This window comes from Gymnogyps californianus, chromosome 28 (assembly GCF_018139145.2).
Source record: "Gymnogyps californianus isolate 813 chromosome 28, ASM1813914v2, whole genome shotgun sequence".
Lineage (NCBI taxonomy): Eukaryota > Metazoa > Chordata > Aves > Accipitriformes > Cathartidae > Gymnogyps > Gymnogyps californianus.
In genome coordinates this window covers 3737967-3765856 of record NC_059498.1, presented here as the reverse complement: position 1 = coordinate 3765856, position 27890 = coordinate 3737967, and the positions used below count along the sequence as shown (strand labels likewise).

Here is a 27890-nt window from a genome sequence, read left to right as displayed (position 1 = left end):
CCTCCGGCTCCTTTTGCCACCCCAGCAGGTCACACCGCTGCCAGGGAGATGACAAAGCAGCATCTCAGCTGTCCTATCCTACAGGTCTGCCCCAGCAAGTGGGACAGGAGCTTCTGTAGGGTTTCCCATAGCTGCAGCGAGTTTGTGCGGCCTCTGCGAGGCTGATGGGTGCAGGCAGGACCTGGCTCCTGTGCTGTGCCATGTCAGGGGTCCCACGCAGTGGGGCCGCCGGCTCCCCCATCCCGTACGGCAGCTCGCTCCCAGCTCAGACGGCCGTGGACTGCTTGATGCTGTGGAAGCTGACGCGGGTCGGGGAGGTGGGGATGGACATGGCCCGAGCCACGCGGGCACGGATGGAGTGCTTGTCCTGCCATCGGTGCCACCGCTTCCGTACAGCTGATCGGACCTGGGGGTGTGAGACAGAGGAGGGGACATTTAGTCACCATGCAGCTATCCAAAGTTGTTTAGAGGCACCAGCCATCCTCATCTTCAGTCTTTCAACCAAAAATGCTACTGAAACCCTGCTCAGCTCCCTGGGGGCAAGGAGGGTCCGGGGAATCCCTGTCACCTCCCAGGGCACCCAGCCTTGTTTGATGCGATGCTGGTGAAACGCAGCCCTTGCAGCTGTGAAGAGAGATGAACCCGGTTGACGGTGCCTCTGGGCGCAAAATGGAAACAAGAGGGAGAAATAAATCTGAGCAGGGGCTCTGCAGGAGAGCCAGCATCTTACACGCTGCATCGGATGCTGCAAGGGGCTGGGAGAGGTGTGAGCGATAGTCAGGGAGGTTTTATGGCTTGTCTGGTTCATGCTAGTGGCATTTCTTCAACATTAATTCCACCCTACAATAGCCCAAGTGCTTTGTGTGGCAGCTAAATAGTGAAGAAATGCCTTTTCATCGACTGCAGTGTGGGATGGCCCTGGGAGATGGGCACTGGATGCAGGCAGCTGAGACGGTGCGGTTGGGTGAACACTGAAATCCCCAGCCAGCCCAGCTGGAATTGAGAAATGAAGGACCATGAATTGCATGGTGTGATATGCTCCTGGGTCACCAGCTAGCTGTAGTCCAGTCCCTTTTCCTCCTGCATCAATTAGGTATGATTTGACAACAAAGCAAGCTTGTCTGGGGCAAACTCTCCTGAGCCAGCAAAGGTGCAAGAACATTTGGGAGGAGGCAGAGGAAAGAGCTGCCCAAATGATCAGCCCCAGGACTGGCCTCTACTCTCACATCCTTTGGTTTCTGCTGTCTGTGTTTTGGGTCAGAGCCCAGGAGGTGCCCTCATCCGTGTGCCAGGTACCCACACGTGTATGGGGATCACCCTGGGGAAGGATTTCCCAGGGGTGGGGGGACCCTTGGCTCTTCTGCCGCACCAAATCACACGGGTGCACCCCTAGAGCATCTGTTCTCGGCAGTGGATTTTCCTCCTCCAAAGGAGGAGACCAACAGTAGCCATTCCCATCTGGGCACAGCCTGTGGCTGCAGATGTGCCTGGAGCTGGAGGTAAAGCACCAACTCTGATCAGCAAACGCCTTTAGCTGGGGAATTGGGTGCCAGCACCCTCCAAGCCCTGTGCAGGGGCAGAGCCTCGGGCTGAGCTTGCGCCTGCTTGCAAGGAAGGGTGTAGAAGCCCCTGAGCGCTCCCCAGCCCCCGGTGCTCACCTCGCTGTTCAGGAAGCAGTAGAAGACAGAGACGAAGAAGCCCTGGAAGGAGACAAGCAGCAGAGTGACCACAGAGCTACGGCCAGCAGGCACCCCCGGGCTCAGGAGCTTTGCAGCAACCCTGGGCTTTGGGGATGTCTGTTTTTGGGAGGGGGCAGAAGTGGGGTGAGGCATCAGCCAGGATGGGCTCCTCCACATCCCTTGGTGGGGGGACTGGGATAGAAGCTGGTGCTGAGGACCATACCTGGAAGGACTCCAGAAAGGAGTTGAAGTAGATGAAGACGATCCTGGAGATCTCATCTTCCCCCGGGTTGACAAAGAACAGCATGTAGGTGATTCCCAGCAAGGGCAGCAGCACCAGCGTGGCCTTGACTGCTTTCCTGGGGAGAAGACATGGACCTGAGCTGCTGCGGTGCAGCCCTGGGCACAAGGACTCTCCTCATCCCACTCCCAGCACCAGCACGGCTGGGACTGGTCTGGCTGGGTCTGGGCAAACCAGTGACCCGGGGAGGATGGAGCAGAGTTGAGCTGTTTTCCACTGCGATCCCCAAGTGCCTGGGCTGGTTTGAGCACTGGGCACCTTCTGTGGTTTCTCCATCCAGAAAAGGGCAGTGGAGAGTGGAGGCCTGACCTTGAGCTGGCATGAAATGATTGCTTGGCTGATCTAAGGCTCAATTAAAAAGGAATTAAGGAGGGTAAAATAATTCACACCCTTCAACATGGGTTTATGAAAAACGTAGCTAATTAATTTGATACCTTTTCTTGATGAGATTACAAGTGCGGTTTGTGAAAAGTAATAGTGCTTATACAAGAGAGTGAGGGAAGGATCAGGGCTTGGCGTCTCATTCATTTGGATTAGGGGACAAGAGCAACGCCAAGTCAATACTTTTTTAAGTCCTTAAAGATCCCGTTAATGGACAGATTTCAACATTAGCTGAACACAGGAAAAGTCATCGCGGGCAGGTCTGGGCTGGGCAGGGACGGGGCCTGGGACTGTGCTGCATCGCTGACCCGGAGGAGAGCCACAGCCACTGACCCAAACTGGCAAACGGCACAGAGGAGCTGGAAATAACCGAGGACATGAGCATCTTCAGGCTGGCAAACCATGGGACAGCACATGCACTGGTGTAGCTTCTCCAGGGGAGCAGCCATGGTAGCAGGGGATCCATCAGCTTTTTTACCAAAAGCCATTATCTAAGGTGAGCAGGAGCCCTCCAGTGCTGTCCCTTGCCTGGTTTAAGCAGGACTGCACAGTTTAACCTACCAAACTCTCCAAGTTTTCCTGTTCCACAAAACGTTTCTGGGAAATGAAAATGTTCTTCTGCCCAAAGGTGAAAAACTTCCCCTGCCAATATCATGCAAATACTGGAAAACCAAAAGTCTCTCAAAATTGTTGACTGAGGCCAACCAGCCTATTTCAATAACCTTTATCTTTGCTCACCCCAAGCTGAATCGTTCATCCCAGCTCAATACTCCATGATGAGGAAAGCTGGCATTTCCCAATGATAGCATCTGAATTTTTCCATGCCTAGCTGAAAAAGCCACCCTCCACCCCAAACCTGCTTCTCTTGACCCAGCATACAGTGAGATTCCCTGATTCCTGCCCAGAAAATGATCCAGAGAGAAACATTGATGAAGACCAAGGTGTCTTCTCCTGTTCCAGGTACTTCGGAGAGCTGCTCTGACCGTGCACCTCCCAAGTTGTCTGCAAAGTATTCCCCAGCAGAGAAGGGTTAAATCTTCCTGCCTTGTGCTGCCGAGAGTGCTGCCTTCTCCTTACGGCTTCCTGAGGAGGTGTTTGAGGTGGCATTGATTCATTGCTCCTTCCTTGGCCTTTGCTTTGCTGCCAAGCAGCAATTTAATTCTTACCTCCGTGCCAGGCTTTGCAGTTCCGAGCCTGGCAAGGTGATTGAGTCCCACCAGAACAGGCTTTTGCAAAGAGACTCAGCTCCCAACGACTCCCTTCGAAGGCAGATCCAGCCATCCGCGTTCTCCATCACAAAGCTCTCACTGGCCAGGATTTTTCAACAACACATTTCCAAAAAGCATTTGAGGTGCTCTTAGACGTCTCTCCATGCTCCCATCCCCTTGACACTTGGCTGATGGGGCTGTTCCTATCCCCCATAACGCTAATGCAGTTTCTACGTCTGCTTTTCGCAGGGTTGCTCACGCTCTTACCGGTACTGGATCGTCTCCGACGTGGTTGAAGCTCGGAGCTTCGTCATGAGGATTCGGACGATGTTGAACAGAAAGATGAAGTTGATCTGGAAGGAAGAGGGCACCTGGTTAGTGTCTGCTCGCCCAACATTTCCTCCCATTTCCTCAGCAGAGGCAATGGGCCGTGCCAGGGGAAATGGGAATGTTTCCTCTGGAACCTGATCTATTGCCTTCCATGCACTGGAACAGGACATCTGCATTTATTGTTTTTAAAGCACTTCAGCAATAAGATTTAGGTGTTTGTTCAAGGGAGCGGGGCAGCAGGGCACACCGGGAGATTGGTGAGGAAGGGCAAGCGTTAGAGAAAGGGCTGAAGGTGGAAAAGTTGGAAGGGGAGGAGGAATATAAGGCAGCCGAAGGGATTTGGGGAGGAGAGTAGCTGCCATCACAGCAAGGAGCTGCTTGGCTGCTTTCCCAGCTGCCAAACCGCTAATGAGGGCGCAGGAAGGCGGCACTGGGAGCTGAGCACAATTGACACAAATTAGGAGTGGTCTGGCTACCTGACGGGCTGGGAAATGAGAAGCAGGCTCAATTATTCAGTGAGGCTGGTCAGGGCTGGTGATTAGTACTCCCTTGGGTTTTCTTAGCATTGGGCAAGGAGGGAGGAAAAGCTGTGGGACCTTGTGCACAGCTTTCCCCCTGCAAACACAGGTTGGACCCCTGGCACTGCTGCTTGTGACTTGCCATCACTGCTCTTCTTTGTCCCTTCCCAAAAGGGCAAAGCCCCAGCAAATGATGCTCCATATGACCCCTGGTTCAAGCATCGCTGCTCAGCCAAGGGCTGGGAGCAAAGTGATGCGGATCAGGGAGTGGAGCTGAGGTACCCAGGCTTCTGCAAATGCTTGGCAAAGCACCCACTTGCACCCAAATAGTGCCAGGGCAGGGATGGAGAGACTTACTGATGCATGTGGGAGTCTGCTAATGGGAGCATCCCTATCATAGTGAGGTCTCCAGGCTCCCTTCCTAGCCCATCCCAAGCCAGCAGGATTCATGCACGCTATTTCTTGTTGCGGGTTAGGTGCTCAAATTTGCCGAAGGTGCAGTTTTGGTGAGGGGAGCCAGGCTTGCAGGGCGAGCGGCATTGCTGCTGCGGGCAGCATAACCAGCTGCAGCAGGGCAAAGCTACGGGAGGGGGCAAGACCCTGTTCAGGAACAGCCTTATCCCACGTGCAGACGGGAAGGACCCTATATTTAGGAAGCAAGGTCACTTTGCTCTTACCAGAAGCACCAGGATCATGGGGCCTTGGTAAATGTAGTCGGTATAAACTCCCGCTCGCTTCCCAAACCAGCACCTGCGAGGCAAGGACAAGTGGTGTCAGGGACAAGCCTGCAGTGTGAGTCGCCTGGATTTACTCCTGTCCATGCACAATCTCTGTAAGTCACTGTCCATAGGGTGAAAGCACTACAACTTAAACTGCTGTAGCCACTATGGAATAGCTTCCCCGGGAACCCGGTGTATGCAGGTGCACGGGGGCTTGTGGGGGTGTTTATGGGCTCCATATGGATGTGGGAACTGGTTATTGTAGGATAAGCAGGGATGATCTTACACACACACAGGTCTGGGTTGGCTCTGTCCCCAGCGAACCCGGCGGGAGCTCACACAGGCGTATCCATGTCCTGGGAGCACCTTGTTGGGTTTTGTTAAATCGGTGCTGTGCCTGCGTGTGTAGCACAGGGCTGCTGAAGTCAGGGGGCAAAACTAGCACTGAAAAACAAGACAAGCTGCCATTCATCTAAATGGGCTCCTTTTAACTTCCCAGTCCGCGTGATGAACTCTCAAGTGCCTGTTAAGACCTCCATTAGCAAGTCTCTGTGAAAATGGCTCAGGTGGTGGTAGTTTATATCTCTGCTGGTAGATTAAAACCCAGCTCCATTTAGCAAACACATGGTAGGAGTTGTGGCTTAATCTCACCTTTTCCCCCTTAAAAATCTCATTTGCCCTTTGAGGAGCAAAAGGCAGCCAGCAGCAGGCGGCTGCAGGCAGGGCTCGTGCAGCAGAGCGCCTAACGGTGGGATAAAAGAAAGAATGGAAGAATATTATCTTTTTTTTCCTCCCACCCTTTCCATGTACCCTGCCTCTTGTCAGCCCTTCCAGGCAGAATTCATGCCTGCCACAGCCCCTGGCACAACTGTTCTCTGGGGAGCTGGGATAGAAAGGAGAATGGGGAATGAGAGCAATCAATCAGGCTCACTTCTCGTTGTCATAGTAGAGCTTCCCAATGGCCCAGGCGACGATGATGGGAAAGGGGATACCTGCAGATGAACACACAGATGAGTCTCAGGGGGGCAATGTTGCCACAAAATCATGCTGTAACAGGGATTTTCTCACACAGGGCAAACCACTGGGTGAGATGATATGGCCGTGCAAATCCCATCTGCTCCTGGCAGCCTTTTCACAGCTGTTTGAGTGCAAGAAGACCTGGAGCAGAGGATGGAGGTGGGCATCACCCATCACTAAAACCCTGGGTACTTGGTGCGTGAAGGGGAAATCCTAGTACTTACACCAGCCGATGCAGATGAACATCCACTTGCGGAGCTTGTCCGTGGAGTAGGTGAGCACAATGGCTGTGTGCAGGTAGCAGCCCTCGCCAAACATCCAGAAAAAGTTGGTGACGTGGAAGTAATTGTAGGCGGCAGTGACCAAGCGGCACCAGACCTGCCAAGGGGGTTAGGAGGAGACATGCAGGGTGAAGAGCAGAGCTCTGTATTACAGTGGTGAAACATGCACAGAGCAACACAGACCCAAGCAGACCAATTAAACCCACGTTTCTCATAAGCCTGGGTTGTCCTCCAACCACCCGGCAGCCCTATTTGGCCCCTCAAGCTGCTTTTGTGGCCTCATCTTTAGGATCCTCAAGCTCCCCACAGACGCCAGCCGCTCGGGGCTGGGCTCAGACTGGCTGCCCGGCAGAGCTGTACCTACCACATTGCTCTCGTGCACCTCTGGGTTCATTGTGAGCTGCACCACGAACCACGTGGCGTTGCGTAGGATGAAGGCTGTGATCAGGTTCCAGTGGATGATGTTCCTCAGGCACCGGATGCTCCTGGAGAGGGAATGACAAGGGACCATCAGAACATGGTGGGCGTCTGGGGGCCGGCCATGTATGGGCTGGGGGACAAGGCTGTTTGTGGAGCTGAATGTCTTTGTTGGGACCCCAAGGGTGAGCTGCTGGGGCCATGCCCTGGGTGAAGTGGGCAGGACCAAGGCCAGGAGGTGCAAGGCACCAAGGAGGACCCTCTGCCTCCATAACCAAGTGCTTTAAAAAAGCAGCAGGAGGAAAATAACCTTGAGATAGGCATGATCCCTCCAGACTGGAGAGCAATGGCCGTAGGGGAGGATATGGCAAAACACAGGGGCTGGGTCCATCCCCAGCCTGTGGGCCGTGGGGTGACCTCTCTGAGCTCGTCCCCCCAGCAGGAACACAGCAGCAGGTCAGGTCACTCACCGCAGGCGCATGAAGAGGACGAAGGCCACGAGGAGGGCCCCCAGCGAGACACAGTGCCCCAGGTAGTTGATGATGATGGCAACGTGGTAGTGCAGCTTGCTCCTCTTCTGGTGGGGGGAAGATGGGGAGGGGATCAGCAGCAGCCCCAGGTACCACCACAAACCCACCTCCTCCACCACATCACCTCTGAGAGCTGCACTGCAAAATTTGGGTCCTTTTTCAGAAAGCAACTGGAGCCCACCTGGCGCAGGACAGTGGAGATGGGGCTGGAAGGGGATGCAGGTGGTTGGATGGGGCTAACGTGGACAGGAGAGGCACCAATCTGACCCTGCAAAGGGCTCAAGCATTTCATACCCTACCCATGCCAGGGCAGCTCCTGGTTGCTGCCCCTACATCACCCCTACTCAGCGCTGGGACATCCCCAACCCGTTGTCTGGGGAAATCCTGCTGTAATTCAGCCGAGCTCACTGGCAACATGACATCTGATGTCTCAGTTCATTCCCCATTGCCCTGGGGGCAGCTGAGAGGCTGGGATGAATTTGGGCAGAGGGAGCAGGGGATCTCGGGAAGGTGTGAGTGATAATTAAATTAATTGATTGCTCCTGCTGTTAGGCACTCATCCAACCTGTGAATTAGTAATTAACTGAGTGAGAAAACCATTCCTGGCAAGAGATGTCAGCATCTTAAATACCAGAGGTGGTATCAACTGCAAATGAAGAGCCTGTATCTCTCCTCCTCTGCTCTGAGGGGTGGCTTGACCTACTCAGGGGCTTGTAATTCTTGGTCCCCTTTTTTTTATCCCTTTCAGCTTCCTAAACATCTCCTTTATTTCATTGCCAGCAGGGAGGGACAGGGTTTGCACTGAGTGCTTGTGTCAGGAGGGAGCTAGAAGAGGGCAGTGGGGCTGGAGGGCATGCTGATCTGCACCCTGTGGCCCTGGAGCCAGGAGACTTCGCATTGCAAATCCTCTTGGATTTTTAACAGGGAAGGAAACAGGCATGGCTTTATGTTCGGCCAAGAATGAAAATGCAAATCAAGAAAGGGGTCATATATGCTGCATGCAACCTTATATCTGGGATGCTGCTGCATGCCCAGCCCACAGCTCCCTTGGGCCATTCCTGACCTGGATGCTGTTGCCCTTCAAAACTCCATTGTCTGTCCCTCATCATCCTGTCAAGAGCCCGGCTGAGGGGCTACCAAGATCCTACCTCTTCGCTGAGGATCTCCTGGCACTGGGAATAGTTGACCCTTGCTGCCCAGCTCCCGTTAGCGAGGCACTCCCTGTAGCCATTATCTGAAAGAGAGGGAGCCCGTCGAAGGGTTAACGGTGCGTGGGGATGGGCACGAAGATGTGACCTGATGATTTTCACGAATGCAGGGGTCACTGGCATCAAGCCAGTGGCATCTTCTGCTTTGAAGCCAGCTGGGATGCTGCCTTGGTTGCAATTGCAGGACCAAAATCCCCAGAACATTTCAGACCCACTCAAGGGCTTTGGGTGTGCACCAGCTCTGCCCCTCGGTGCTGGGGGACCCTGACGCCTCCCACCACTGAGATGCAGTGGAAGCAGCACGAGTTCGATTCTCCTTTTCCCCTCCTCTGTGCCATTTGCTTGAGCAATCACGTGCCATCCTGCTGCAAAGGCAGCGTGAAGTTTTCACTTCTCTCCCTGCGTTAGGAGCTTTCTTTGCCTCCCAGCAAGGATGGCGAGTGGCAAGGCTAATTGGGAAGGAACGGCTGCGACAGCCCCGGAGCAGTCTCCGATTAGCGTCAGCACCGGCGTGATGCCAGCACTGGGGCCATGCTGGGCTTCTGCTATTAACGGGAGAGACGGTGAGCCTCATCAGGGCGATGGGATGGGACAGGGATGGGGATGGCTCTTAGGCAGGCACAAGTATGGATTAATGCAAAGAGACTCCTGCAACGGCATGAGAGGCACCACAAAGCAGGAGCCGTATGCATGCGATCTTCCACTGCGGCAAAAAGGTGTGGGACGGAAAAATTGATGTTTTTTGTGGGAAGCAAGATGTTTGTTTCATCAGAAGCAGGGCTTGGGTGGTCAGAAGCTCAACCGTGTGGTAGGAAAGGCTTTGGGCACTTTTCAAGTGCCTTTGCTTTGTCCCCTGCTCGCAGCATGTCATTAGCAGTGACAACGCAGTCACCCGTGCCAGGAGGGGATGAGCCGCAAGGTCCCTCAGTCCTTGCTCAGCTGGGGGTTGCAGACCTCTGTGCCACCTCCACTAGCAGGGCAGGCTCACTCCTCTTCCCCTGTCCCCAAGATGGGGACATCAGCCCTCTCCTCCTTCACAGGGGCACGTCCAGGAGGATCTGCTTATAAAGCTGCTGCTGTGAAATCATCCTCCCTAAAATTTGGGATAGGAAGGCTTTTTTCTTTTTTGGTTGATGGATCCCACAGAGCCCCACAACGAACTCTGTACTCAGAGATGTATTGTCACTTGTGCCCCTGCAGCCCCTAATGCACGTGGCTCTCGGAACTCCCCCACCCCGCATCCACCATGTCCCCACCAGTGTTGCTCATCTTACTCGTGGTGTTGTACCGCACGCCATAGAAATATTCGGGGCAGGGGCGAGCTACCAGCTGTCCCACCGCACTCCGGGGCCAACACGTGCCGATCAGATCTACCGAGGCGTTGCACTGGGGACCTGTGGGGAAAAAGGGTAGAGGGTTAGTGGAGGTCTGTGGGCCACCGTGGGCCACCTCCAGGCCATTGAAGGGTCAAGGTTTGCCCAGAGAGCTGGAGCTGCAGTCCTGGCTGAGCTGATGGGTCGCTGCAAGCTCAGCCCCCAGAAAAACCTCATGGCAGACACCAAACAGGGTCTGTGCCAAGACTCCCCAAGGGCTGGTTGATCCATCCTGGCCATGACTATTGCCCTGGTCCTGTCTGAGCACCTAGGTTAAGCCCAGTTCTGGCACAAGCCTGGTTTTCTGACCTGGCTTCCCAAGTCAGCTTGGCGTTCCCTGGCCCCGGTCTTCCAGCTCTGCTCCTTTCTTCAACCACAACTTTGGCATGCAGCCCCGCAACAGCCAGCAATGAGCCAGATTTTCTCCTTCCCAGTGGTGACTCCAGCCTGGTGCTGGTGGGACGCTCCTCAGAGCTTCTCCAACCCTCTCACACCTCCTGGCTGCAAGATCTGCTTCCTAGCCATTCCCGTTGGTCTCTTCCAGCCTTTCCCGGGAAGAAAACTCCAAGTCTGCTGCTGCTATTTCAGATTTCAAGCAGGACTTGTGCGCTTTTCCCAGCTACACAAGTGTGCTAACGTAGGCATTAGGTAGGCCAGATTGCAGGCTTTTTTATGTATAATTTGTGTATATTTAGAACAACATGTACTGTAGCTAAATACGTCCTAGCTGCATCTCAAAGTGAGGTAGGAAGCACAACGGCTGTAATATCCATGTAATACAATCCTTGACAGGCAGCAGATGGATGGGCAGCAGAGCCTGGAAGGGGCAGAGTTCAGTGCCAACCACTCCTGGGTACCAGAGATGTTTGTGCTGCCGGCGCAGAGGCAGGCATTGCCATTTCCTAAGACAAACCACCCCAATTCACAGCTCTCTGGGTGCGAGAACACAGCGTTTCCTCTCCACCCGGACTTGATAGTTGTTATGTGAATGCCTTTCCTGAAACTTCCTATGGATGGAGCTGGCTAAAGAGTGACTGAACAAAAACCCCAAAATACCGCGTTATTAAGATGATGAAGGTTTTCACGGGGCAATATTTGTTTTCACTGATTATCTGAAAAATTGGCTCCTTGGTTTCTTGGGATGTTCTCAGAGCAAATTTTCAGTGCAAAGAAAAGGAGGGTTTTCTTCAAACACCTTTGCAAGGGAAAACAACTTCCAAGCACGTGAACTGGGGAAGCATCACAGCGTGGTGAGTGTTACCTTCGGCATTCCATAGCTTGTAGTGAGAAATTAATTTTAATGATGACCTTTGCTTTTAGCTTTGCTAATGTGTATGGTTGCTGCGGCACCTTTCACTTTAAGTTAACTGTTTTAAGCCTGTATTTCTTAGGAAACGAGGTGCATTTAATCACGTGTAGTGTGCATGTCTGCGCTTATCTGCAGCCATTAGCATTTGTTGAGCTCCTTAGTTGTTTTGACTCAAATTTGACAGAGAAATAGAGGGTCACAGAAAATGAAGTCCCTGTTTAAAATTTTATGATAATATTCATCCAGGTAGAGAAAAGACAACCGGTAATTGCTTCAACTAAGGACAAAGTTAAATTGCAAGTGCTCTCCCTGTTAGCCACCTGGGAATCCACCCAGGTGAGAAGCTGCTTGAATATCTGGAATAGGAAAAGCTTCACTTGGAATAATCCTGCACAGAAAAATGGGGCTTGCACAGTGTTAATGCCCAGAGCAGCTCATGCAGTTGTCGAAAATCCTCCCTGTGACCAGTGGGGCTGAGCACAAACTCCGTTTTCTCCCCATCCCCTCATGCCTCAGTTTCCCTCCTGCATCCCAGGGGCTGTGCTGGGGCACAGATGCAGACTGCTCAGGGAGGACAAGCAGGAAGACTCGGTAATTAAAAGTCAGCAGAGCCAGAGAGCGGCAGCGATGGCAGCAACGGTACTCTCCATCAGTAAAACAAAACCACAGCACTGCCATTAATAACCAAAACCAAGATAGATTCATGGAAATGATGTGGTCAGACAAAGGTGACATCGTTCTGTTCTACGTCTGCTCAAGTCTGGATTTAATATCTCCATGGCACTTGATTTAATGCTGCTTGGCACTCCCATTAAAGTGCAAAGGACACCCACCAGATGACAAACCGACTGGCTGGGTCTTGCAGTCCCACCACGGCAGGGATGCAGGGTGAAAGCGGAGCAGCATCACCAGGAGCTCAGCCCTCTCCTCGTCCCATGGGTTGGGGTTGTGGTGTGGGGTGACATTCAGGCTTGGGGGCTGCAGGCGGGTGAGCAGAGGTCAGGCTCAGCCAGGCTGTAGAAAGCTCCTGGGACTTCACCCTGTGCACAGCAGGCTTCACCCCAGCACCGCTGTAGGCAGCATTTTGAGGTCTGTCCCACCAGTTTTTAATCTCGTGGATGGCTGTAATATTTTTCCCGGGCTCACACTGAAAAATGCTTGATGAAGAAAAGCTACAGAAAGCAGATGCTGCTCTTTCTGCTGTCTCCAGCATATAGGGAAGAAGAAAAATCTCCTGCTGGGGAAGGGTTAAGTAAAAGAGCGAAGGCAAAGAGTGCCGTGAGGGCTGCGGCGTCCAGGAACGTCTGCTCCAGCTGCTCCCCAGTGGCACACGGCTCCCAGCATTTAGAGCACTGTTTAGCATGGAAATTATATGTATCAATGCTAAATGCTTTCATATCTGCTTTGCGGCCGATCCGTATTTGCAGGGGGATTATTCTCCCAGGTTCTGCAGACGTCTGCTCCAGCTTTCTCAGCGCCGTTGGCTGCACAGACAGTTTTGGTCGTTGCAGCTTTACAGCAAGAAAGGTCAATGAATTTCCTACCTGCGCCCAGTCCCCCTGATTTGGCTCCCTCCCACCCAGAAACATGGCATTTGGGGTAGGAAGGAGCTGGTCCCGCTTTGAGACGGGGAATGTGGCACAGGGGAAGTCACTCCAATCCCTTCTCACCCTGTTTCCTTTGAGTTGTGCTGCTTTGAAGCAATATAAAGCATTTCCTTTCTTCTGAAGAAAAAAAAGTGCCTGTCCAGGGACTTACACTGAGACAACTATATCACAATAACTGTCTCAAGATAACTATAGCAATATCCCTCCTGTTTATATAAAACATCCTTCTCCAGCCTGCTTCCACCACTCACAGAGGCCCCTGAGATGGCTCCAAGCTAAAGCCACGCAGCGCTGTGAAGCCTGGCAGCGTAAAGCTCTCCAGTCCCAGCGAATCTGCCAAAAGATTTTGAGCAAATTTAAAGAGGATGGAGCATGTTTATCCTGGGCCAGCACCACCAGATGTGTGGCCACGGTGCTCTTGAGCTGATGCCAGGAGGTCTGAAGTGTTATTGTACCATCAAACCATTGCTAGGATAGTATGAAGAGGACTAAAGCGAAGGTTGTGCTGATATAACCATGCTGGTAAACACGTCCTCATCTCACACTGGGCAAAGCTATGCACCAGCGCAGCATCCTAGCTTGCTGCTGTGCCCCCAGAAACTCTACGGCTGCTCGAAGGGCGAAGCCTCTCTCCCCTTGTGCAATGCAAAGGGGCCAGGAGAGATGATGGAAATCTGAATCACAGGCTCATTCTGGTGGTTGGGAGTGATGGGGTTATTTATCTAGAGGCTGAGTAACAGCTGAAAGGTGTTAGCTCATATCTCTCCCTGTCCTGAGCTCTTACTCAAGCACAATTATCTCTGTCCATCCCTGATGTCCTCGGTGACTGCATTGCTGCTGCTGCCTCTTGAGCAGGCTGAAGCCTCTGGCTCCTTGAGGGTGTCCCTGCTGCAGCATTTGCATTTGGTAATCAGGGCTTCATCTCCACATCTAATCAAAATATACTCGCTGCAGCCAGCGCACAAAAGCTTGTTTGTCCCTCCCGGGCAGCTCCATCACACTGGTGGAGCAGAAGGAGCCATTTCACACCTTATTGCCCCAAAGCAAGGGCCTTTGGGGGGATGCTTTTATTTCAAGGCGCTGATGTGCCAAGGAGGGGTGGCTCGATCCCAGCTGCGGAGCCACTCAGGTGCTAAATGCTTGAGTAACACCTTGAGACACTGAGGGAAATGGCACTGGGGGACAATTTATGGTAACATGGGGTTGAAATTGGGGTGGTGGAGCTGGTCGCCTTCCCTGGGAGTCAGGGTTGGGTACTCAATACGGCTGGGAGCAACTGTGGTTGTCTCAAAATACTTAGATCCTTGCTCACATTCTACCTCCAGCACTGCTTTTGGTGGCATTGGGTGTTTCTATTTATCTTTGTAAGAGTCCAGTCCCCAAATCCCCAGCAATCTTCTCAAGCATTCAAGTTCCAGGATCCTCAATGTAAGATAATTACACAGGCTAATTAAGAGTTACGATAGCAAAGTGCTTTTGTAATGAATTTTCAGCTTGTTGCTATTTACCATCATTGACTGTCCCCTTGGGTCTTTGCTGCTATTCTGGAGAAGAATAAATAAGAGGCATCAAACCCAGCTTCTGCCATCAGTATTTGATGCATCTGCTCACTTAAGACTGATCCATGTACAGCTTCTGTGGAGCATATATATTTATTGAATATATAATGTAGTGGGTTGTGTTTGGGGCACATCTTGTTCTCCTGATATGACCCGTGGAGTGGTTGGAGTTGTGTTATTACTAAGGGTAGCAGCAAGTGGTTTATTCCCTGGTATTGGCTGGGCTTTGCTGGTGGGTGAGCAAAGAAGCATAATCCCTTGCTGGCAGAGTTTCCCTAGGAAAGGCTTCTAGTTTGGCTACAACTGAACAGGGTAGCTGGCAATGATTTTACTGCATCCAGTCCAAAGTACTGCCGTAGCCGCTGCTCACGCTGAGATGTGCCAGGACACTGTTTCCTACCAGAAAACCTCATCACCTTCTTCCCTCCTCCACTACAATAAAATCTATGAATATAAGCAAGTTTCTATTCCCATCCCTATTTCCTAGATGATGGAGCAGAATGGCTTTATTGATACTAGTATACACTTAAACCACTATGATTTTCCATAGAGGTGAGTTCACGTTTTTTGGTTCCCAAACCTGCCCCAGTATCACTGCTCTCCCTCGGTGCTAAGTCCCTGCCAGGACTCATTGCTGCCTCTTTAGCCCCTGCTCAGCTCCTTTTTTAGTATTTCTGCCTTGGTGGGAGAGATGCCAATGAGGCTGAAGGGAAAAGAGGCACTGATGTTGTTAATTTGACCTTTATGAATTTAAATTCCAGTCTCTCCCCAGGGGAGTCAGTGAGTGAATGAAACAACAGCAGCACGAGAAGGGACTGCTGGAGCAGCGTCAGTGGTTTGGGGAGCTGAGCTGGAGCGGGTGGAAAGTCTCTTGGTCAAACTGTCACCTGCTGTGAAACGTGTTTCCAAACCTGTTTGATAAAGTGCCTGCGAAGTGAATGCTCTCATCGCTCACTGCTCTCCTGTGCTTCTCAGCCACAGGCTTCTGCTATATCTGGACCAACTTGATTTGCTTTATTTAAACGCAAAGCTACACTCCCTTCTTCTCCTTGAAAAGACCTCCAGTTAAAAAAAAAAAAGATATTTCTATTCAGTTCTGCCTAGCTTTGGTGTCATTTTCCTTTGCTTTAGGTGAACTTGCAGTGGCAGGAAACATTTCTTTCCTGGGAAGGAATCAGCTGTGCTCCCCTCTCTCTCTCCTGAGCACACACACGGGATTGAGGATAACAATTTATTGTGATACCAGTTTAACAGCTGAAAGGAGTGAATCGTGCAGCCAGGACCAGCCGGGGCTATTAGCAACTGGGTGCCAACTCCTTGGGCTGATCCAAGCGTGAACGCTACGAACGGCAAAACAACCCTGTGAGCGCTCCGAGCTCGCTCTGCTCGAGTGCTTTCTGCTGGGCTGCTTTGGAAAAGCCTCATCTATTAATTAGGAAGAGGCTTTCCCATCTGCTCAGATTCCCCCTTCCTTCCCGAGGGAAGTGCCACGATGGGAAGCAGCCCTGCAGCTGCAGGGGGATGCTTTGCCCCGATGGGTGAAATGACCTTGTCCCTCCCTGACGGGCTTCGTGGCAGGGTGAGGCGAGAAGCAGCTGCGCACAGACCCCGGAGGAGCTGAAATCATCAGGAAGACAAATTCGCGGTCTGAGGCAATCTGTAGGCTGGAAGCCCTTGGGACGGACACCTATCCACTCCGGACAAGGGATGCTGATCCTTGCTGCATTCCTTCTCAAGCCTAATCTGGGAATTTCTTGGCTTCCAGGTGTTTGGGGGTGCAGCTGACCCGACTTTCCTAATGCACCACGTTGACCTCAAGTCCAGCCTGATATGGTTTCTGCTTGGAGGAGAAAATATTCACTGCTACTGAGGAAAGCAGCCTTTCTGATGCAGTGGCCAATTGTGCATGGATGCCCACGTGTCCCAGCACTGGCCAGAATCAGGGGCTCACCGAAGAGGTATTTTTGACGCATACCTAAAATATCAGGTCGGACCATCACGCCTGTGCAGGGAGCCTGAATGCCAAGGGACATCGCCCTGCGTTGGGGATGGTGTGCTTAGAGGAAGACGGGTAAATCAATGCTGCTAAGAGGGCAGGACAAGGGAGCTCGGTGGGGCTCAGCTGCTCCGCTTCCTGGCATGAGGGTTTGCTTGCAACGCCTGCACCCCGTGAACCTGATGAGCATCACCCCAGCTCTGTCTCCACCACACTGCTGTGAGCAGAGATCTTTCCAGCTCAGTGCATGTGCCTCCGAGAGTGCTGGCGCCCTGGTGATATCACTGTCCAGCCATGCATCCTCATTAAAAAGTGTGAGATTAAATAATGAAGGGACTGGTGACCCGAGAGAGGAGGAGAGCCCACGCTGGGCTATTTTTCAGAGGAGGGATGCTGCACATAGGCACGAGGCAGGGCCCCTCTGTGCATCCAACTGATGCCCTGCCGAGCCGCGCGCTGGAGGACCGCTGGGCTCGTGTTGTCGGCATGTGCCATTTCCCAAGGGTTATGCAGACATTAACAAATTAAGTCTCACGGCCTCGCTGCAATTCTCATTAGCGTCATCCTAACAACTCTTCATGTTAAATAGCCTCAAAGCAAAGTTTCCAGTTTTGTAAATATCCCTCCCTAGGAATTGCTGCCTGAATCAGGCAGGGCTTAAATGGACCCCAAGGATGAGGGCTGGCGCAGAGCTCCATTTACCAAGCAGCAGACATAAGACAGTCTAATCTCTACCTCTTGTTGTAAGCCCCCTCCTCGAGCTGGAAGCGGCTCTCATGTGCACCAGCCCCATCCCAAATTAATGAGTTGCTCAGGGATGACGGGTCAGATGCACGGAGGCGCTGGAGATTTTGCAAATCCGAAGCCTGACATGTTGTGCTCCCCTGTCCCAGGGTGATGGGCACTGAGGTGCACTAAATCCTACTTGGATTCATGCTAATAAATCCCTACTGAGCAAAGCCCAATCCTTGCAGAAAGCAGCACCCACTGATTGAGGGTGGCGGCGATCGCAGGGCATATCCATATGCAAAGACGTGGCAGAAGTTCTCCCCGCTCTCTGCCCTCTCCCCTGGGCTCAGGAGATTCCAGCAGCGGGTGGCAAAGGCCATGAGCTGGGCACGGGGAGGCTCTGGGACCTGCCTGCTGCCCTGGGTGATGCCACCAGCTGGTCCGGGCATCGCAAGAGGGTCCTGGGGTGCTTGGCCGGTGCTTCTGTGGGTCAGAGCCCACAGAGCTGGACACATGTTGCACCAGAGGAGGTGAGTAAGAAGAAAAAAAAACGCCATTTATCACAGCCTAACATGGCCAAGGACAACCACCTTGCCAAGCAGAGTGATGAAGCCTTCAGGGAGCAAAGCACATGAGTGATGACCACGTTTCTTGTCTGCACCGTGCTCAGGCCAGAGACACACAGGCATTTCCATTTCCACTGGCAACCTTGCTCTCCCTCAGCTTTCTGCCTCCATTTCTTGGGCTGGGGATGCTCTGGGGATGCTCCTTGCAGGGCCGTGGTGGCCTGGGTTCGGCCAGGCACTGAATCAGCTGGTGCCAAGCTGTAATTTTTTAAGAAGGAGTTTTTAATGCTGCTGTTAATGGGAGCCGGGTGGCGGGCAGCCATCCATCAGCGCCGGGCCTCCGTGGCCATCCGTCACCCTGATGGAGAGAGCTGCTCTGAGCAGCAGGGACCGGGGCAAGCTGGGCAATTGCTTGGTGCCTGCTCTCGTCTTCATTCAATCATGTGAAAATGAACTCTGCAGCATCCCTGAGCTGGGGAGGACTTTTCTCCTTGTCCCTGTGAGCTCCTCTCCCTCAGCCACCTTTCCTCCCCCAAAACCTGTCACTGAACCAGACCTGTCACTGCTGAGGTGACATCCAAGTCACGTCTTGAATATAGGCTAAAAGCCAGTTTTGGCACAAACACATCTTGGGCCTGACCCGGTTGGATGCAAACCCATGTACACATGTTGAGTAGGAGTGAGCTGCCCATGACCCTGCTGGTCTCACCCAGCTCGGCTGAGCCAGCCCTGGCCATGGCCATGTCCCCAGAAGCAACTCGTGGCTGGTGGCCTCCCAAAGTGCTCAATGGCACACATCTAGGAGCGCTGGGGGACGGAGGGTGGCCGAGCCCTGAGCACATGGTGGCCACACTGCACTGGTGATGTGGTCTCCGCAGAAAGTCACAACCTCCAGTTGTCACCCCTGGGCAGGGGGATGGCAGAAGGGGATGGACATAGGGGACGAAGTGTCCCTGGGCATGGCAGAGAGTGGGCAGCACGAGAGCAGGGGCCGGGCAGATGTCTCTTTGCCTACCTCCCCCTCGAGCCCAGCCCAACAGACATTTATTTTCTCTATTTTTAGCTCTCCTGAGCTCTGCATCTTCTACCTGCCTCAACTGTCACCCTGCAAAAAGGCTGCTGCAGCAGCCAGCATGGGGCTGCAACGCAGCCTCAGCACAGCCCACCTCCCTGCAAAAAGGAGCCAGGCAGCTGCAGATCAGCCCAGAGGCACCCCCGTACACCCTCTTCCAGCCATCCCTGCCACTGGGGTCCCCTGGGGATGGCTAGGGTGGGCTGGGGACGCAGGACACTCACCCGTGTGGTTGGTGACAGGCAGCAGGCTCTCGCAGTACTGCTCTTGGACGGAGGCTGCAACTGGGCTATCCCAGAGGAGAAACGCCTGCATGGGGAGAGAGCAGACCACAGGCAGGGTTATATGTGCAATGTGCTGCTTCCCCAGCCCCCAATCCCTCCTCGGACACGGCAGTAGGTGGGTCAGATCTGAGCTTGTCCCCCAAAGCTACACGATGGACACGTACCCATTTGCAGGATGGGTTTCCCAGCCTGGAGGAGCTGGGCTTATCCAGCCTGGGGCTGTGGGACTGATGCTGTCTGCTGTGTTTCCCACCCCCCAGTCCTCTCCTGCCCCAAATATCCCCCTCAGCAAACCAGACTGCAGCCCTGCACAGCCCCTGCCAGGTCGCAGAGCTTTAGTTTTAGCATCTTTGTATCCTGAGAGCAGAGAGGGGAAACATGATGAGCCTGACACCACGCTCAGATTTTCAATACCTTATTAAAATCACAGCCTTGTAAGCTGTCAGTGGGAAGATGTTAACACACGTCCTTAAGGAGATCTGATCCACAGTCAACCGGGTCTGGCTAAAGGCTTTTTTCAGGAGAAAGGCTTGTCTGCAAACACTGACATTCCCATTGCATTGGGAAGCATTGACCAGGATCTATCCCATTCCTTCTCCAGAGCAGCTCCTGGGCGGCTCTGCAGCTCTGCTGTGATTGAAAGCCATCGACTCCATCTGCATGGGGAGCTATTTTGGAAAAGCTGCTACTGAATTATTGTGCCTTTGCAGGAGTTTGGGGAAACTAAAACCAAGGAAGGCAATTGCAAGCGGAAGATGGCAGAGGGACGGTGCTGTTAGACCCAAGGCTCGCCAGGGAGGCAGGCGGGGGAAGGAGGGGACCTGCTGTTTTGCAAAACACATAGATTTCTACCACAGCAGCTGCCCACTTTCTCCTCTGGCTCCGAGACGGGTGACACAGTGACATGGGCTGATCCCCCCTGCTCAGGGGACGAATGCCAACGGTGGATGAGGCTGAACTCCACTTCTCTCACCCTAAGCCTGCCCTGCAAAGACTGACCAAACCCCTTGGAGGAAAGCTCACTGCTGACTGATTGAATGGCAGAGCCGTGCCCTGAAATACAAGCACATACAGATCCCTTGGGAAGCTCAAACCTGAGCCTGGAGGCAGGAGATGCTGCAGCCTCCTCTACTTACAAGCAAGCTCCCAGCTCCCCAGGATGGTGGGCTCGGATGCCGTCATGTACTGAGCCAATACAACGAACAAGAACCTCTGCCTTCCCCACTGGCCAGGCTGGTCCCTAGCGCCTGACCTCTCCTCCCGAGTGCCATTTACCTTCAAAACTGCTCTGGGTGGGGAGAAGACAGTCCTGCTCTTGCCCTTTCGCCGTATAAACACTGGCTGCTCTTGCTGGCACACCCAGCAATCCCCTGCACCTTACCAAAGCATTAGCAGGATTTATTCAGACACGGAGACAATCTCAGCACCCACTTGCTCTTTTCCAAACAACTATTTACTGTCTTGGGAAGCTGGTTTTGACAGCAAGAGAGATGTCAGGCAGACATATAAATGGAGCTGAGAATAGCTTCCTTGTTATGACTGCTCCAGATGGCACAGGGGATCCGGCAGCAAAACCCTGCCCCGAGCGCGGGCGCTGCATGGAGCTCCTGTTGTGCTGGTCCTGCAGGAAGGAGCCGGGCACCTCCTGGATCTCTTTGCTGAAAGCTGAGACCACCCAAACTCCAGACGTGGGGTAAGTGAGGTGTAGCGGGGTCAGCTCCCCTCTGCGTTGATGCCCACACCTGGTGCCCGCCAGACCTGGTGGCTCTTTGCACGGGTAGCTGGGACAAAAGGGTTCCTCCCAGAAAGGGCCGGGATGGTTTGCCTACCTGAACAGGCTCTCAAGTGTTAATTGGATGTGTTTCTCCTAATCGCAGCCTGCTCCTGCCTGGCAGTGCCCGTTCTCCTTCCAGACACAGGGAGAGGTCTTGGCACTGAGCAGCAACATGGACCAAGCTACAGCTAGAGGGGGGTATGGATGGAGTGCAGTCTCTGGCTCTTTGCAGGCTTTGTAAATGAGCTGAAACAGCTACGGAAGGAAGAAAGAAAGAAAAAAAAGGTTCCCCGAAACACAACAAACCCTAACAGCTTTTTTACCAGGCTCTGAGTCTTGTCTCACCGCAATGTGGCCAATGCTCTTGACAGAGGCAGAGGTTTTTTCCCACTCCCGTCAGCCCCAGCTTGAGGGGGATAAGCTGGGGAAGGTGGGAGCTGCAGGTGGATTTGCACAAGCCAAAAAGCATCCTGATCTGGTACCCTGACGGTCGGGCTCTCGTCTGTTTTGCCCTTTGCGGGTTACTTTAACCCCTCCCCAGGCTTTGCAGAGAGAATAGGTCAAAGCTCCGTCCATGAAGGGCTTCGCCTGCCAGAGCATCGCTGCCGTAAGATGCCACATGGTGCCCAGCAGGTCCCAGCCTGGCAAGGCTGGAGCCAAGCATGCCTCAACAGCCCCGAAACGGCGGTGGGTTGTGCTCAGGCCAGAGAGGGGCCGTGTCCCTCTGCCCTCCTGGCCCTGCTTTGACATAGGCTACAGCAAATCATGCTCTGCAGTGAAGAACACCTCCGCAACCTCTCTCAGACTGCCAAAATCCTGGAGAGCTTCAGCTGAGCGTTCAGCTGCACAAGGAAGAAAAGCAGTCTGCTTTTCTAGAAGCAGCGGCTTTGCACAGAGGTCCTGGTCAGCCCAGGGAGTTGCTCCCATGGGGACGATGGTTCTGCTGGGAGCTGCATGGGCCCCATGAGGCCCCACGCTGGCAGCAGCTTCTCCTCCATCAGGAGCCACCAATGGCTCCACTGACGTTGCCTCAGCATCCGCCCAGCTCCCCTCCAGGCTCTGCTAACGTCTCTGTTTCACACCCGGGGAGGCATCGCAGCAGACGCCGATGGTGCTGGGTTAACCTCGGACCTCACAGAGCAGCAAGCTCCTTCCTTTTGCCCCCACGTTTCCTGCAGTGGGATCAGCCGGCCCCCGCCAGTCCTCGTTGCACGGCTCAGACACCAAAACCTGACGCCGCTCCAGTGTTTACTGCATCCCACACACAGCAAACACCAGCTGCAGTCGGTGTCCCACCACCCACCAAGCCAAGGCTGTCCCAGAAGGGAAACTGAGGCACCGAGTACCACTTGCCTAAGGTCGCTCAGGCTGTGCTGCACCACGTGGGGCAGGTCGCTCCTACCTGGACCCACTAGCCGTGTCCTGATGCAATGCCACTGGGGTTTTCGGAGCCATTCTCTGTGCCCGTGAGGGGCACAGGGTGGCAGGTTCCCTGGGCCAGGAGATGCAGCACAGCAGGCTGAGACAGTGTCAGCTCTTCGGCACGAGGAGGCTGGGGGTCTCGCTGCTGGTATGGGTGTGAGCAGCAAAATCACACACACACACACACACAGGCATGGCGTCAGTCTCTGTGACCTGCCACTGACCTAGCAGCAAAATTCAATTAATAACAATTAGGAATTAATGTCCCCCTGCAGTGCTTTCCCTCTCCAAAGCAATCCACAGATACTAATTAATATATTCACATTCAAGTCAAACATCAACCCCCCGCACCGTACTACCCAGAGACAGGCTTGTCCCCCCTTGATATCTTATTGCCTCAAACAAGATCGGATCTGCGTGGCAGGAAGGGCTGACAGCTCTGAGCGGCGAGATAGATGGCTCGTAGCCTAATTAGCAATCTAAGATGGGGCTTGGGTTTTCCAGTGCCGACAGGGCTGTAATTGGAGAGCGGAGTGATTAGCAGGATGAAGCAGTGTGAGCCAGTGGCTTTGCACAAAGCTGGAGAGGTCAGCGGGACTGATGGATGGTGATGGCCACTGAGACCTCCCTGGGAGGGGGGTCAACACCAGCCACCCTGGGGTCATCCTTGCTGTAGGGACCTGTCTCACCCATCAGTTCTGCTCCCCGGCTTGGCTGGGCTTGCTGTCCCCTGCAACACTTGGTGTGGAAGAAGAAAGACCTCCTGGGACCCATGGGCAGGGGAAGGGCTGAGCACAGTCTCTGCCCTGGACCTTCGCTGAGGTTCCTCGGGGTGTTAGGCTGGGATTGAGCCTGCTCTTGGCCCTGAGCCTGCAGAAAAAGGTGCCAGACTTTGGATGCTAAATACACCAGTGAATGTTAAAAGAGCTGGATGCCACCCTCGGATGGCAGAGCAACATCAGCGGCGCAGGAAGGAAGGGCACGGAGCAGCACGTCTTGCCAACACCACAGCCATAGGCTGGAGGTGGCCTTGAAAAGCCTGATCGACAGAGCTGCCCCCTCAATTGTGCTTGAAGGTGGCCAGGGTGCCTCCAGCCCCTGCTGCCCAGCCCCCCTGTCCCCTGCCTTCACTCCGCTGCGGGGGGATCCCTTTGCCCTTGTCTCCTCTGACTTCCCGGCATCGTCTTCTGCAGCTGGTGAGCTTCTTACCACCTCCACCTTGAGGGCTTTCACTTGGATAAGTCCCATCCCCAGTCCAAGCCACAAATGAAACCCCCAGGGAGCGTCTGGCCCATGAAGGACTCCTTCTACAAGCCCCTGCCTTAGCCCTGACAATGACCCTCTTTGCCACCCCCTGAGCTCAAGGTTTCTCCGAGACCCCCGCTTTACTAACAAGCGCCCTGTTGCTCCTTCACTTACTTCTGTGCAAAGCCACATCAGAAGCCCCGCTAGCGTCAAGGCAAAGCGCAGGCAGCAGAACGAGGCTCAAAGCAAGAACCACAGGGGGATTTTCTGTGGCTGATGTTACTCGGGGGGAAGAGCAGGCAGTGAGAACGCTTCCATCTGGCATTAAAATCTGTGAATTTATGAATTTAGCCATATTAGAGGGCCAGCCGCCGTTGTGTGTAGTCAGAGGCTTTGGTGTGAGTATTTATTCTGTTTGGAGTCTCTCTCTGAGCATGCTGGATGCAGATCCTAACAAAAGAATATCAATCAGGGCTAAATGAATGCCCTGTAAAACCTGATTTATGAGCAATTAAGGGTTTTCCTGGATTAAGCTCTGGTCTCTCTTGCTTGCCATAAATAATTCCAATTTTGTTTATTTATCAAAAGGGGCATGCATTTTTGGGGACAGGTTAAAAAAAGAATAACAGCATTCGGATGTTGAAAGCTAAAGGCACAAACAAGCTGGGGAAGGGGACACTGCATGAATCAAAGCGGCTCCTGTGGCATCCGGATTTGCCAGAGCAAAGGCTGCTAAAGAAGTGTTGGAGTGATGGACACGAGCACAGGGGAGGGCTGCTTTTCTAAGGTGGTTGTATTAAACTCTCCTGCAGATTGTACATGTGGGACCCACGTGCACTCACAGATATTTTCACTTCGGGGTTGGAGATTTGTTTTCCCCAGCTGCCTCCCAAGACCCACATCTCGGCTTCCCCAAGCCCCCTCCTTCACCCATCACCTTTTTAGGGTCATACCCTGGGCTGAACATCCACCATTTAATTCACCTATAATTTTCCTCCCATTTATCTGCATTCACAGCTAGGGAAAGCTTGGCCACACCAAAGCTGCATCTGCCGTTGCCTTTCCAGGGTGAATAGTACAGGATTTCAGGGTGGAAGAGGGACTATGGTCTGCAAAAGACCAACACCCTTTGCCCTCTGCCATCTGAATGGAGGCGATTGCTTCTGGGTGGGTGACTCATGGATAAAGCAGGACACTCTGCGGAGAAGGAGGGTCTCTTCTGTTAGCTCAAAATACTAGGGGAAAAAAGGAAAAACAATAGATGGGCCTCCAGGTATGTTATACCATCTTCAGAAAGAGCCACCCGCTCGTGAATGACAGCTCTCAGGCATTGGACAACGGCTCCTGGGCTCCGTTTGTTGAGGGAAGCCCATGCTAATGATTTGTGCTTTTCTTTGGGTCCAAATACTGTTCTCCAAGATAAAACCACAGATGCAGCCTCTCTAAATGCTGCAGGCTCGGACCTCAGCTTGAGCTCGTCGCTCGCAACAAACTTCTGGGCCAGCCCTGTGCAGGATTTCTGGTGAGCAGAGCTATATTTCAGGGCAGGGTTGAGCCGGCTGCGCAGGCTATTCTCATCGTATTTCTATATATTCATCCTGTGGCGATAGAGCAGCTATTCTGGGAACAGGCTGTGCCATTTCTATTCACTTCTTCACTGGAGATGCGAAACCACGGGGATGATTTCATACACACTGAATCAACTCCGGCTTTTAAGGAAAGCGAGGATTGGAAGAGATCCCCAGAGTCAGCGTGTCCTGCTGCTGCAGCTCCGCATCTTAGGCAAGGATTTGAGCAGCGAAGGGGTCTGGTTTTTGGCCTTATTGCTGCTGGAGCTGATCAAGGGAGAGGGGGAACTACCCCACCCTCAGCATCAAACTCTGGTTTTTCATCAAATGCTTTTGCAAACAGTTCTATCAGCCCCAGAAATGTCATCAGTTCCTGACAAAGCTGCAGGTGAACTGTTTCTTTTTAACCACTTGTTTAGTTTGTTTAAATGACTTGCAGGGCGCCAGGGAGCATTTTGCAGGAAGTTTGGCTGCCTGTCTCCTGGTCTGTCTGTCCAACCCCCCGAGGGACATCTACCCAGCAAGGCAAGGTGGACAAATCGATGTTAAACTGGAGCTGCTGGCCAGATGCACGGGGAACAACTTAGCTGTGCAGCCCAGGGATCGGCAGGCTGCAAAATTTGCCCAAGCAGGGGAGATTTGCCCCTGCTGAGCTCTCCGTTGGAGCTGGACTGCTGCAGGTCTCTGCACTCGCAGGCTGGACGCTGCTGTGGGTACGCCTGGCTGCAGGGACGTGCTCATTTAAGGCTGGAGTTTCATGGTCCTTTAGCCCATGCTGTCCCCAGGAGAGGGTTGGGACTGTGCTAGAAAAGGGTCTGAATTTTGAATGCATAAATTTATAAGAAAAAATAGATAGTTTGACTGCAAAGGAGTGTTTTGTAGATTGGGTGTTTCGTTTTGGAGCTGGCTGGGAGAGACTTCTCTTTGCTTGGGCTGGTTTTCGTGACTCCCTCCTGGTCCCAGCCCCAGCGCAGGGGTGGTTTTGCTCTCAAACTCTGGAAGCTTTTTGAGGATTTAGCCCCCCGTCTTCACAAGGAGACCATCCTTGGGGAACACCTAGGGATGGCTAGGGAAACCCCCGAGCCTGAGGAGGTTTAGCAGAGGATGGGAGCTGTGTCTCGGCACCTTTGTGCTTTTTTTCTGATCACGTTTTGCTCGCACAGTAGCTATCGGGAGCTGGCATGCTCGCTGGGCTGTCCCCATCTCAGACCCTGCCCCTATTGCACTGGGTCTGCGGCTTTGCCAATGGTGTCCCCACATATTGGCCAAGGAGGACTTGGGCTGGGGAAAGAGATCCTGCCCTGTCTCACCTTCATTTCTTACATCGGAACCAAACAAAACCTGAACCGGGGAATATAACCGCAGAAGAGCTCCTATAAAACAGGATTAGGGGTGTGCAGTTACAGGAGAAAGCAGCTGCTCCGAAGAGGAGCTTTTAAAAGCAACACCAACTTGGCAAGAAGGTCGCCTGGTGCATATCAGCTCTTCTCATCACTTAGGTGAGAGCTTTCCTATCCCAAAGGTGCAGCTAAATGCTCCTCCCTGCTCTTACCGCCGGCGATGCACAGTGAGAAACCAGCCCGTGGGGTACAAACCGCAATGGTGCTAACGGGGAGGGCTGACCCTCCGCTTTTTCTGCCGTTTTAACTCTGCAGTCACAACTGGGCCACTGAGACAGCATTTCGCAGAGAGCCAGGCAAATTTTTTCTTTTAACCTTCTTTGACACAGAGGTTTAATCAAAAACCTGATCATTTTGTTTAACTGCCTACATAGGTTTGTTCAAATAATGTTCAAGATGTCACTGGAACCCTTTTTGTCTCCTCATTTCCCCAGGGTTTGGGATTTAAACATGCTTTGGGCTGGGAACATTTCCTTTCTTGATGAGCCCTCGGGGAGGAGGAATATTGCTTCTGACAAAGCATTTGCATTTTGTGCAGAGCTGCAAAATTAGCAGTGGCTACAGTTCCATAGCGAGCAATTTAGAGAGAGAAGTCTTGTGCTTTGCGGGTGGGGGGGAAAGGAGAAGTTTCTTTAGAAAATCAATTAAGGGGGGTACAATCAGGCATTGCATTTGTGTTGTCCCCATCCGGAGCTGCCGCCCCCTCTCAGCAGCCTAAGGGAAACTGGTGGCAGCTGGTTTCACTGGGAGGTGTAAGGTGGGGAGAGCTGAGCTGCGCTCGGGAGGACCTGGCTGCAAGTCTCCCCCCCTTTAATGATCCTTTCACTGACTCCAGCCCCCTCCCCGCCAGGTTTTGGGCATCGTGAGGTCTCGCCAAGCCCCTGTGCCTCGACTGGAGGAATTCTCCTGAGGGCCCTTTGTGTAGCGGTTTCTCCTTTTACTTTTCCCTTCCTTCAAAGAAATGGAAAAGTCATTGCGGAGAAAGCGAGTGGTGCAGGGTGCGGAGGGGTGATGGGGAGGAAGGCAGAAGGGCCCTTCTGGGAGAAGAGGACTTAAAAGCATCTTACCTGCAGGAGGAGGAGGAGGGCAGGACGTAGGCTGGGCACCATCCTTAACTCCCACTGCGCCCAGCTCTCCGGGGCATGGCTGGCAGCGGTCCCCACTCCTGCTGGGCTCCTTCTGCCGTCGGGGATAAAATCCTCCGGGTTTCGTGCCAAGGAGCGTGGCCGGGTCCCGGCGGGGCTGCACGGAGGCGGGCAGGTACCTTTCGCCCTCCCCTTTGCTCAGCGACCCGCTCCTGCCTTTTATAACCTCCCTTGGAGCCGGTCCTCTGCCTTCCCACCTTCCAGCTCGCCTGGCGATGGGCTGCATCCCTCCTCACCAGCCTCCCACTCCCC

The 27890-nt window shown here is 53.3% G+C and overlaps 1 protein-coding gene across 1 annotated transcript; it reads right to left on the bottom strand.

The window, feature by feature from the left end:
* Positions 1–191: 191 nt before the first annotated feature.
* CRHR1 (corticotropin releasing hormone receptor 1) lies at positions 192–27602 on the bottom strand. The gene is made up of 13 exons (XM_050911807.1): positions 27561–27602; positions 19025–19109; positions 9864–9983; positions 8530–8615; positions 7322–7428; positions 6799–6919; positions 6378–6531; positions 6068–6128; positions 5095–5167; positions 3837–3922; positions 1903–2038; positions 1659–1700; positions 192–406 (listed from the first exon to the last, which is right to left on the bottom strand). The coding sequence occupies exons 1-13, from the start codon at positions 27600–27602 to the stop codon at positions 266–268; spliced, it is 1254 nt and encodes a 417-aa protein (XP_050767764.1). The 3' UTR covers positions 192–265.
* Positions 27603–27890: the final 288 nt, after the last annotated feature.

What these genes read in the sequence shown, in the direction of transcription:
- CRHR1 (XM_050911807.1), bottom strand. Translation starts at nt 27,602, where the DNA reads ATGGTGCCCAGCCTACGTCCTGCCCTCCTCCTCCTCCTGCAG. An exon ending in AGGAGATCCTCAGCGAAGAG is followed by an intron (nt 7,429 to 8,529) that starts GTAGGATCTTGG and finishes TCCCCCCACCAG; the next exon opens with AAGAGGAGCAAGCTGCACTA. An exon ending in CTCTACTATGACAACGAGAA is followed by an intron (nt 5,168 to 6,067) that starts GTGAGCCTGATT and finishes CTTGCCTCGCAG; the next exon opens with GTGCTGGTTTGGGAAGCGAG.